At 32.3% G+C, this 12,218-nt stretch overlaps 1 protein-coding gene across 5 annotated transcripts; it reads right to left on the reverse strand.

Moving 5' to 3' along the window:
• Positions 1–2,600: 2,600 nt before the first annotated feature.
• On the reverse strand, positions 2,601–11,780 carry LOC134246231 (leucine-rich repeat-containing protein 74B-like). 5 transcript variants are annotated; one of them, XM_062728560.1, is made up of 13 exons: positions 11,686–11,780; positions 9,911–10,092; positions 7,047–7,446; positions 6,654–6,844; positions 6,310–6,417; positions 6,068–6,211; positions 5,795–5,962; positions 5,392–5,586; positions 5,003–5,098; positions 4,460–4,729; positions 4,277–4,362; positions 3,616–3,635; positions 2,714–2,882 (listed from the first exon to the last, which is right to left on the reverse strand). In XM_062728560.1, exons 3-13 carry the CDS (start codon positions 7,444–7,446, stop codon positions 2,839–2,841), a joined length of 1,722 nt encoding a protein of 573 aa, XP_062584544.1. In that variant the 5' UTR covers positions 9,911–10,092; positions 11,686–11,780; the 3' UTR covers positions 2,714–2,838. The 5 variants fall into 5 exon arrangements, with proteins under 5 accessions (XP_062584541.1, XP_062584543.1, XP_062584542.1 ...); XM_062728561.1 differs by lacking the exon at positions 3,616–3,635 and adding an exon at positions 3,957–3,987 and having other exon boundaries at positions 2,752–2,882; XM_062728557.1 differs by lacking the exon at positions 3,616–3,635 and having other exon boundaries at positions 2,601–2,882.
• Positions 11,781–12,218: the final 438 nt, after the last annotated feature.

The raw sequence follows: 12,218 nt of genomic DNA on the forward strand, positions 1-12,218 counted from the left end.
ATTACACTCAGTTAGATATTCACTCATTACTTCTCCATTTTGAACGACATTAAGAGAAAATTAGAAAAATTGGATGTCCGCCATTTTGAATCGCCATTTCGACCCCTTTAACGTCATTTTCATGAAGGCCAGCATATTTTTTCGGATGCAGCATACTCGAAATAGATTTTAAAAAACTATGCTGGACCAAATAATATTTATTTGCCGTTAGAAGTTATTTCTAGCCTTCTTTTTAAAAATCAGGACCAGACTATATAAACTAACTTGGAATGACAAAAGTTTGGTTAAACAATGTATTTAAAAAATCACTACTAGAGTAGGCGAAAGTGACTAATCTAAGTAAAATTAGATCTTTGATCCGTTCCAGTTTGATCCCTACACAAAGTTTAGCAATCAAACTGGAGCGGATCAAAGATCCAATTTTAATTAGATTGCGAAAGTGACTATCAAATGCGCTATGGCTCTTTACAACACATACTCTCACTTTTGATGTTTTTTTCTGAATAGTTAAGATAACTTTGACCTATCCGATCTTGGAGGTGTATATCTAGGATTCTGTTTTTATATATATGCACGAAATGAGCAAGGTTTGATACTTGTTGATTCAACCAAAATTCTCCCAGACCCTACCTAAATAAATCAAGTTTTACGTCACGCACCCAATTTATACTTCTAATTGTGGTTTATTCCCACTTGGCCAAAATTCTGAATTTCTTATTCCCATATAGCCAAAATTGGGATTTTCACACCTGAGTAGTCACCTGAGTATAGTCTGTTTTAGGCTTATTACCTGTAATTATGACCTGTGGTGTATCAATATAAAAATACATATCATAAATACTTGTTTTATAACATATTAATGAATCATGTTCTACATATTAGCACTAAGCTGAACTAAGAATGATAACTCTAAATGTTGGTATCAGGAAGTGGTTAATGGCTCTTTTTAGAAACAAAAAGGTAAGATCTTTTTATTTGAAATATCATGCATATTAAATGGGACCAGAATGTACTAATAGTGTTATCAATTTACTTGTCTTGTTTTTTTTCACTTCTGAGTTATTGAAATCCTTTGCAAGGGGTGGATGTCGTTCACTTTATCCCCCAATCGCTTAAGGCAAAGTTTTAACATCCATCTGATTCTTTTAATCCTTAAGGTTTCAAGTCTGTGGCCAAACGCCTGGCATCATATTTCTCAGAATCCTACTTATGAAACTATGACGCAATTTCGTTATCAAAAAAAATATGACCTTATCAGCAAATGTAACTTATGAGTCGAATTTTGGTTGAACTGTTTCTTACCAATATTGTTAGGCTTCGGTGGTTTTGTTGTTGTTTTGTTTTTAATTTGACTATGGAATGTTTCCTCTACCTGATCAAAGCAGAGAACTGTCGGCGGTTTTGACTGGAATGCTTACTCCTCCTAAGTACCCGGTCACACTGGAATTTCCAAAGGTCCGTTTTTTATGATTCTTTCACATATTTTGTTGTCTATATTTATTATTTCGGTCATTTTTCGTTATCTTCACTTTTACATTGAAAGATCGGGAGGGTTTAAGCGAAATGTTTAAGAAACTTCCATTGTTTATCAGACTCTAAGGAATCTTAACTTTCTATAGTCCTCTTCACTATTAGCGATACATATATTCACGTTATTAAAAATATTCTTATATTAATTTAATTCATATAATTGTTAGGTCATGATTCTTACAATGAATTGTCTATAGAGCGTTCTGTTACCCCATGACAAGTTATGACCGGTAGATAAGTGATACTTACTCCTCTATGGCACCTGATCGTACTTATAACTGATGTTTTAAGATGTTCGTTTTATTTCTGCTTGCAATTTGTATTGCTTTACTGGACCTTTGACCTTTTTTCTCCTTATCTATGTAAATAATATATATTTCATTTACTCATGGATGCTGACTTTCTCTACCTCTTCCTTATTCTTTCAAAAAGCGCTTCAATGAAATTTGAAGTAATCAACCTTAAAAAATTTTTATTGGGACCTCACGAATAGGGAGCACACATGGACTTCAAAATACGTCAGGGTGAGATCAGGTACCATATAAGAATAAGCATTTTGACTCATATTCTCATCTTGAAATTTTGTTATCTCCTCCCAACAAAGTAGGAGGGATAGAGTAACGAGGTTCAGTATGTTTGTTAGGGTGTGTGAGGGGGGGGGGGGGTATGGGTGTTTGTTGGTTTGTCCTTATGATAATTATGTCCTTTCCGAAACGTAGATGGCTTAAATTGCATCGAGAATGTCGAATGCTGCCTTAACTTTAAGATATGAGCTTTGCAAAGGGATGCTTCACTCTGCTGTGACTTTGTTTTATTCAACACAGATGTGTAGACACAGAAATCTAATTCTACTGGGCCATTTTAAAAAGAGAAACTAAGGGGACTTAAAAATCATACTTCTGGGTAAATTGCTAATATTTCTATTTTAGCGATGGTGGTTCAATCTTAAATCCGACCATTATAGCTGATACTTGCATGGAAAAAGTAAGATCAGGTCTTGAACACATTGGATATTTGTGAGCATCAAATTTAAACTGTGCATCACGACCAAAATACTCAAAGGTGGTGGCTAAGAGGTGCAACAATATTTATTTATGTGACATTCACTGAGTCATGTTTGTCAAGTTCAACAAAATATAATATATTTGAAATATGATTATTTTTTTTCTTTAATGTTCTTCCCAGAAGAAGATAATTCTATGTCTAATCATGCATAATTTTCGTCAATCATTCTCTTTAGATAGTCCTCGTCAATAAGTTGTGTGCCAGATACATTTCTTCCTAATTTCTTTGCTTCTGCAGCCAGCTTTATTTTCTTTTTTGTGTACTCCTTTTCTCCGATGACCAGTTCACTACAAAACAAGTTGATGTTACAGTTTGACTTTCGTAAAAATACATGTTAAGTGACAAAACAGATTAAAGGGTTACTGACGAAACTTCTCAAAACTGTCTTGAAATCATTTGCAAGAAAATACACTACTTATTTTTTTCTTCAACCCAGAAGACTTTAAATCATTTTTTCCCATCAATTCTGATCCCTTCATCACGAAAAACAAAACTGCTAAGGGAACAAAAAATTCAGGATTCATGAAAGTTTTTCCTTGCAACACATACTGCTTCAGCATGAAAACATAATACACATTTCATAAATGAATCGGTCCTCGAAATAAAGTTAAAGATAATTGAACAAAAACAACAACACGTGTTAAAAACAATAGTTCTAAGGAAAAAAAGTTAGTTTGCATACATATCTAAAAAAAACAAAGGGTTAGATCCTTGTATTAGTATTAAACAAAGACTTCTAGAAACATGCACTTTAAAATAAATGTAACTACATGTAATATACTAAATCAAGAACCATATATCTCTAATTATGTAATGCGTAGAAATTAGGCATTAAATCTATGATAAGAAATAGTATAAAATATTAATGAAAGGGTTTTATTTTCTTAACGAAGAATTCGTTTCAAAGCAAATGTATGAGTCAACTTGAAGCAAAATTATTTACATGCATGTAAGCTACTTCAAAAGCAACCCAACCGCAAGGAATATAAACGGAAAGCAAATTTTGGAATCAAACATTACCTTTTGCTCTTGCAAGCTCACTAGATTTCATGCAGAGAAAATAAACACATATAAAATTGCATTTGCTAACAAAAATACATAATTGTAAGTAGAAAGAAGTCTATAGATGCACTTGCAACTGCCATGCATCTATTTATAGAGAAAAGCTACATGAATGACTCTGTTAAGTTTATCGATGTATGTCGAGATTAAAACATCTAAACAAAAGCTTTGTTGTGCTGCTCGCCGTGAAATGCGCAGAAATGAAAATTTATGTAGTGTGTGCGCAGCTAATTATCTATTTCCGGTGCTCTCTAGCAGATTGCTAAATTTTTGCCTGCAGTGCTACGCAATAAACTTACTCATTTTCCTTCTTCAAAATTTAATATAGTACTAGAGAAAAAGCACATAAACATTAAAGTAACTACAAATTGATAACTTAACATTGATTGAGGAAGTACACAGTATAATATACATTGACATAACGAGTTTCATTTTGAAGCTTATTACATCGAACGCCATTTTAACAGAATGTGATGACAAAATTGTTCACACACTTTGTTAGATTTCACTCCTCAGATATAATATTACTGTGATAAAATTGTTGCAATTTAGAAATAGTAATTTTATAAATGCCGACACGTGTATGTTTATTTAAATTCATGTCTGATTAGATACATACCTGTACTCGATGGATCCATCTTTGTTTATATCCAATCCCTCCATTAAGATTTCTAGTTGTCGAATACTGATCTTAACTCCAGCTTTCTAAAATTTGCATTTTCATAATAATATTATATTCCAAAGAACTATTTTTTTTTTAAAAAATATTTACAAGTAAGGTCAAAGGTTAAAGGTTACGTACTTTGATCCCCATGATAAATTCTTCTTTAGAGATTAAGTGGTTCCCATCCCTATCGAAATCATTGAAAAGGTCCAGTAGTCTGTATCCAGCATCTTTGCAGTATTCAATGAGTAACGACATGGGATCGCGACGGAATTCGCAGAATGGATCATATCGAATTGAGCTGAAGTCGAACACTTCACCCACAATGTTACCATAATAAACAGTCAGGATTCGTTCTTTTTCTAAAGTTTGTTGTAACTCCTTAAAAGCTGGTGTAACCAGGACATCCTGAATATAAGAATCATTGAATTATTCAATGCGATTTTCACTTTTTATTTATATTTTTATTACATGATTTCGCAGCAGTTTTTCATGAAAAATTTTTTGGTTTAAAAAAAAAACATGGGCATACTTTAATCAAATGTCCAAAATCTAAATTTTTTAATAGCGTGCTTTATCGGACTTGCATTATTTATCAACAATGATACCAAATCCAACAAATAATGTCCACTTATATTATTAAGGTAAGAAGCATTAACATATAACAGTGAAAAGGCTTACGGTTAGATCTAAAACACGGATCTCACTCATATCATTGTTAGAAATGACATTCAGAAGTTGAAGAGGGCCATCACCTCCCAAAGGATTGGAAGCCATCTGTCAAAAAAAGATAAGTTTATTGTTAAAAATTTACATATTGATTTCATCAAAGAATAAAATCACATAAACTTATCGACAACTTCAATTTTTTTTATACAAGTACGCTTTTCCTTGGAAAGTAAATTCCAAAATAAAACAAATGATGTTTTCTTCGGCTCATTGTCTCCCTCACCTTTACTCCAAAAAAAATTATGACGTTTTCCAGGCTTTTTACGATTTTGATATTCTACGTGTCAGGAATCGAAATCGCTAAAGGCCTGGAAAACTTCGCATTTTTGGGACTCCCTTACCCTGAGAACCTTGAGGGTGTCGTTATGTTGTAAACCCTGACTGATGGCGGCAGCCCCGGCCTCCGGGATCCGGTTATGACTGAGATCCAGCTCCAGTAAAGTCCGGTTATTTTTCAACGCTTTACCCATTGCCTCACTTCCGTCTTGTGCAAAGCCATTCATAGCTAGATTCAGTACCCTTAGACCATAGTTTTCCTGCAAATTTTAAGTTTTAAAAATATATGACTTACATGTACATGTATAGATTCTTAAAATTAACACTTTGTATACTTTGTAAGATAAAATTTTATGAAAGAACAGAGTACTATTAAAAACTTTTGCGTTTTGCATGACTTATAATAATCGGTTTAACTTGACCAAATATCAGAAAACTTTCAAAGGTCTTGGGGGTATAAAAAATTACCTGCACCCCCTCAGCTATAGCGATGGCCCCTCGGGTTCTAATGTGATTCCAGCTGAGATCTACAGTTTCCAATGTTTCATTGGTGATCAGCACCTCTCGAAGCCAACCTGCTGCCCTTTCCTCAAAGTTATTATTGGCAAGGTACAAGTGTTTGATCGAGGAATTTTTCTAACAATAATAATGATATAGAAGTAACATACTTTGAATACAAAACCAAACGACTTTGCAAAAAAAAATGCTCAAATTCCACATATAAGTATGATGCATACTTACCAATAGCATTCTACATATTTTTTCAGCACCATAGTCCTCGATATTATTCCCCGAGAGATCAAGGGAATATATCATGTCGTTTTTATGCAGCATATCACTTATTGCCTCTGCTCCCTCATTGCCTATTCTATTCTCAGCTAAGTGCTACAAGAATATGTGAATTTTTCAGTCAAAAAAAACAAAACAAATGAATTATCAAATAGATTCAAAGTATGCATTAAGATGATCTTCGACAACCTTACCAATTCTGTTACATAAATATTGTTTTTCAACATTTTTGCCAGGTATATGGATCCCTCAGCTTCAATCCAATTGCCTTCAAGGTTAATTTTCTCTATCTTTTTATTTGTCTGAAAAACAAATATAGATAAATTTTACCTTTGCAAAAATATTAAGTCTTCCTAATTGTAACGAAAAAATTCTATAAGGGTTTTTATTAGAAATTATATCTTGAGGTAAATATTTCAGACACACGTCTCTGTACCAGTGAAAAATTTTCAAATCAGACAGAAAACGAACATACAATCAATCTATTTCTATTTTTGAAAGCATTGAATCATACAGGTAATGAAGATGTAAATTAAACCTTTAGAGGCCAGGCTATGGCCTTAGCACCATTGGGACCCAGTCCGTGATACTTCATGGTAAATTCCTTCTCCTGAATATTATTGAGGAAATAAGACGCAGGAATGACTCCTGTCTCCTCACAAATGTGAAGGTATTTCTTTTCTCCTGTTTTGTCATTCTCGATTTCTCTTTTTTCCTCATTAATCCATTCTGCAAATAAGAATTGCACATTTTTGTCATACTATTTCATCTTTAAATTTAATTTTCTTATCAACGATTGTGAATTATCTAACTCAGTACACAATACTTTTCCTTCAATTTTTTTTTTAAAATACTGCGTAAGTCTTTAGTAATAATTTAGAATCTTCACTCGTACACCTATAAACAAACAGATGGCAAAATACAAAGGTACCATCATAGTCCATATCCAGATCTGTGTCATAGTCATCTTTGGAGACTCGCCCATCTTCCGGAAGTTCATCAAAGTCGTCATCACTGACGTCATCTCCAAACTCATCTTTCAACGTATCGTCATCGTCTGCGTCCGATTTGCTGTGTCTGCTGCCTTCACCATTTCGAAACTCAGTAATAAGTAAACTGTCTGACAGCAAGGCATTCAATGCCAGCATTTTGTCCTCCATAGAACTACTGCTGTTAGCAGCAGAGGAGACCCGTTTGAATTTGGCACTACCCCTGAGGGAGGGTCGTAATTTACTGCTGGAAGAGGAGGAATCCATGGAGACGTTACTGCCTCGTCTTTCATCTTCCTCATCTGTTTCCTTTACAGGATCTTTTTCTACAGGCTCTGTCATCTGAATTAAATTATTGTAACTGAGTCTCAACATAACAAGGAACAAAATGTGGAGATGTAACGTTAAATACGTAGGACTTGAAGATGAAGAAAGGAAGGAACAAAGCCATATATGAAGATTTTTATTAATGACAACAGAAATTTCAGGAATATAAGGTTTCTTTGATTTTATTTTGTTTTAATTGTAAAAATTAATATAAAATGTTGAAAATATTGCATCTTTTAACAAGGTCATTTTTTCAGAAGTTCTGCTCTGGAAACTAAGGTGTGAAACAGAAGATAAGTTGAAATTTTAATTTGTTATTTGTATTCTTCGATGAACTAAGACTATTTATATTGCAATAAATTCATTACTGCTTGCAATTTTCATTGTATAAGAAAAGAGAATTCAGTCTATCTATTGAAGCTTACTTATATTATGTTCCAGTTTCAAGAAATGCAGTTTTATAACATTTAATCTGGTCCACGATTAAATCAGACGTTTTCAAATTGGGTCAAATGTAAACCTGGCTGCCAAAAAAGCATTCTCTTGCCGGACGATTTCAATAAAATGCCCTTATTAATCGTCTTAAGAAAATTCAAAGTTCATTTGAAACGTATTATTCGAGTGACACATGAGGGGTTTATCCGATTGTTCACCATACAAATCAATGCAAAGAGTAGCACTGAGGACAAATTATGATTACCATGTGAATGTCAAGGACCCATGGCAGTGTAGAGAGGATAAGTCCTACAACCGCTCAGGTGGTCATAAAATGCATATTCACCTGTGTTTAATTTTCATCTTTCTTTCTTTGACAAATAAGTAATTTATACCTGGTTTCTTCGAGTGGTTTATGGGTGCTTTACAGAGCCAATAGAGTGTACTCGAACGCACATTTTCTATCGATATTTGTTAGAAGTCTGTAAATTAATATGCGCTTTGTGGTCATTTTTATGTATTTAGTTCGCCTCGTTTTCATTTAATCATGAATATTTGACGTCATGTTGATTTTATTATAGTGGTTTCAAGTCACTGTTATAAAGGAATTATTTCTTAAATTCAAATTTATGTAAAAATTTGCATCATCCCAGACATGGTAAAAATAAAAAAAAATTATAAAATAAAAATAAACATTTTCTTCAATTTACGAATAAAAAAGACAAATAAGGGTTTTATTTAAAAGCAACGGAAAATAAATTTCAACAATGAAAGTATTGACATAATGAAACCAATTGCAATCTATCTCAGAAAGTTTTTTAAAAGAAAATAAAACAAAAAGAGAGGTTGTTGTTGTTGTTTTCCAAATGTTTCTTGTATTTTTGTTGTCTCATTGTTTGTGTTGACAGCGTAATCTATTATTACAATTAAATTATATACGTATTTTAATTCATAATGTGGAAGATTTTGAATGTACGTGTAGATAATGGAATACAATATTATGTAATGATATTTTTCAGGTTTTGTATACATGTATTTACAGAAAAAAAATTCTTCTTTTACATAATTATAATTTCCTTAAAAGCAAGGTTACTCAAACAGATCTGTACATTTTTTTCAATTCATTTTTTTGGGGATATGTTTGAATACAGGTAATGAACATTATGGTATAGAATTGTTCAGATTTTGTGAGTGTACACAACCAATTGTTAAGAAATTCGTTTTCTTTTTAATTAAAAAAAATTCTTCATAAAAAAAAGTAATAAAAGAATGAAATTAAATGCATTCTATATTAGACATGGCCTCTTTTCTGCAATCTCCAGATGTCATATTTGCATTCCAGGCCTATTTTGGTAAATGGACAAATTTTAGCATGCCATTTTCAAAACGTTGAATTACAATACCATTCCACATCTCGATGTTTATTTTATTTAATAGCAGGTATAAAACAAGTCGGTTTGAAAGCATTGTAGATATTTTTTGTTTGCTTTGGTCTGGATAAATCTTTAATGTTAGCCTCAAAATAATTAGATATTAAATGGCGGTGGTTCTATGGGTCTCCTGAAATGTCTGAAACGTGAAACGTTTAATCGAACAATTGAAGTGTTTATCGAGGAAACTGCTGTCGGACAATTGTCTGTCAACCCCAGTACGGTCTAAGGAATAAACAGTCTGTAGTGACAGGCTAGATATAAACTCTTGTACGTGTATTGCATTAAAAATGTGTATCCTTCATGAATGTTTTGTTCAGCAAGTGTTAAACTTTCATATTATTGTCTGAATGAAAAGAACAAGGCATCCATTTTCCAAAAATAATATACAGCACAGAATATAATGAATACATTATGAAATATGTAAACAATATTCCAAAAACGATCTCTTTAATTTTTTTTATCACTAAATTACACTGTAAAAAGTTATTTTAATTATAAATAATTCATATAAAAGACATTTCTACAGATTAAATTATACAAATAAACATAATGAAAATTGTATGTGATTCTTAAGAAAATAATCAAATCGATATATATTGTAAACTACTTACGACAATATGTTGGGTTTATCTTATTGAGGGGGAAAATAGACAGACCCAAGCGCACTCATCCATTTGTTTGTTCTTCTTTCTATCACAAATTTCCGTAGTCTACATATTCCTTTGAAAAAGTAAAGTTCCGTTCCCCCCTTGTGTCTGGCCCGAGAGTTCCACAGAAAGAAAGTTTAAAAGATCTGCAATACAGAACACAAAGCGATTATTTACCATTACCGCCGATCAGCCTTCTGTGTCATTTAATCTTTATTGTCATTAGATTAACACAGCTTAACATATAGAAATCCACGCCATGCAAACCTGCATTCTAAATTTTAATCCTTTGGGTTCAATATTACATGCACGCGCGTTTGTAACTATGTTCAACTATTGCCTAAATTGGGATTTTTCTTTTCTCTGCTTTTGGCAGGATAATAAAGATATTTTTCTTCCTTGGGGACAATCGATTTCGCTCAGTATTTACTCTACCCTTTTATACCGCGTGAATCCAATTTATTTTCCTATTCTATGAACAAGTGATATGTATACGAGAGAATGACAAAAGATATTAAAGGGTATAATGCTCATTACGCAACCTGTGGATATTTAGGGATTTTGATTGAACCGAATTTGGGGGATTGTTTGCAATATTAATTTAAAGTTAATTCATGGGTTATTTCGATTAGACAGGTTCATTTGGGACTTTTTTTCTTTAACATGATGTAATAAATAAGCTATAGATATACACTCTGCCAACAAATTAATAAAAAAAATATATCAAGGAGCGTCATATTGGCTCACACGAGAAAAATATATTAAAAACACAATGAAAAAAAGGTTTGTTTTAAATATTAATGGAATTCAGAGGAATGTTCGACTTGATTAGTCAATACAGTCTCTCCTTTATTTATTTAAGTTTACTCATGTTCTTAAAAAAACATCAATTAATTACTTAATTTTCCGTGCAAGGTATGAAAAAAAAGAACTATTTTACTCTTATATTTAATACACTAAAAAAAATCTCCCCACAATTAAACTTAAATTCCAGTTGCAGCAAAACGTTCTTACTTTTTTGCACACCTTTGCTGTTTTACAACTGTCTTACGGTTCGAGCAAATATTGAAGTCTAGGGAATCAAATACAAACCTTCTCAGACAAATCCCTTCTTAGCTATCGTATCAGAAACGGCAAAGTGACTGAGTTATACCGAAATCAATAGCACTAGATGGCGAGAAAATTTCTCTGTTCTGTGGCTCCTCTTAGGAACAGCTGATTTTGTTACCTCGGCGTTCTAGAATTATTTTATGTTCAACTGGAGAAGTTTCCGTTTATGTTTTATTACTTTCTTGAACATAAAACGGGAATAAGGTGTCGAGAAATATTGCTTTTTAATTTGCATTGATTGGGCTACTTGCTATTAAGAAAAATACATAGAAGCAGGGGATTTTTCTTTAAATAGACGAACTTCGCTACTTTTGAATTTATCATTTTGTAAACATCAATGCATTTTTTAATATTTCTAAAGAAAATTACATGGTATGCATGAAATATAAAGTATATATGTACAAAGGGCAATGTAACATGTAATTTAGGTATCAGGAAAAAATATAAGATGCGGATATCCGATTACCCTGATGTTTACAATGGCTGACAGTCATTATTTAAATCGTTTAAATATTACAACTAATAATATTTCAAATGCATGAGCAAATAGTTTCAATAATATTTTTAAACGATATATACAATTCCTCATCTAGACGAATCCTTCAATTTTAAAATATTGAATTTCTTACTTGTTCGAGCGTTCCTGTATTGGATTTCTAGCTATGATTTGTTTCTTTGAATCGGGACACCAACCTGCTAAATCTAAGACATTAAAGACCAAGTCGATTTTACTTTTCACAATACGTAAAGTATTAAATCTTTTTTACCTGGCCCACTCGCTAGGTAGATGCACTTTTAAGAACGAGTGGATGTTTTAATTCTGTTTTGACAAATTTAAGTGTTAAAGTTTATTGAACGTCGAATAGCCTATATACAAAGAACAAATGATAAAAGAACGGCATGAAGAGTTTATTGATTGTCAATAATTTTGATATTTTTTTTTCTTTCTTGCTTTTCAACACCCATGTGTCGTTTAGAAGGTTGATTATTATCGAGCATGATTTCGACTTCAGAATGGTTTGAATTCATTCAAATCTGTTATTGGCATCAACATTGCACTGTATCTTATCAGCCAAGGCATTTTGCAACAACTTGTAATAAATCCCCATGAATATGATTTTTTTTTTATAATTATGAGCCAATTAAGAAACGTAACAGAAAT

Source organism: Saccostrea cucullata, unplaced genomic scaffold (genome assembly GCF_032062105.1).
Source record: "Saccostrea cucullata isolate Sc308-1 unplaced genomic scaffold, CSIRO_AGI_Scuc_v1 ctg205, whole genome shotgun sequence".
In the NCBI taxonomy this organism is placed as follows: domain Eukaryota; kingdom Metazoa; phylum Mollusca; class Bivalvia; order Ostreida; family Ostreidae; genus Saccostrea; species Saccostrea cuccullata.

Excerpts from the sequence above, each read along its gene's own strand:
- LOC134246231 (XM_062728557.1), bottom strand. The coding sequence starts at position 7,446 with ATGACAGAGCCTGTAGAAAAAGATCCTGTAAAGGAAACAGATGAGGAA. Across the intron at positions 5,099-5,391 it reads ACACCCTCAAGGTTCTCAGG|ATGGCTTCCAATCCTTTGGG; the intron begins GTAAGGGAGTCC and ends TTTTTTTGACAG. Across the intron at positions 4,363-4,459 it reads AATTTATCATGGGGATCAAA|AAAGCTGGAGTTAAGATCAG; the intron begins GTACGTAACCTT and ends TGCAAATTTTAG.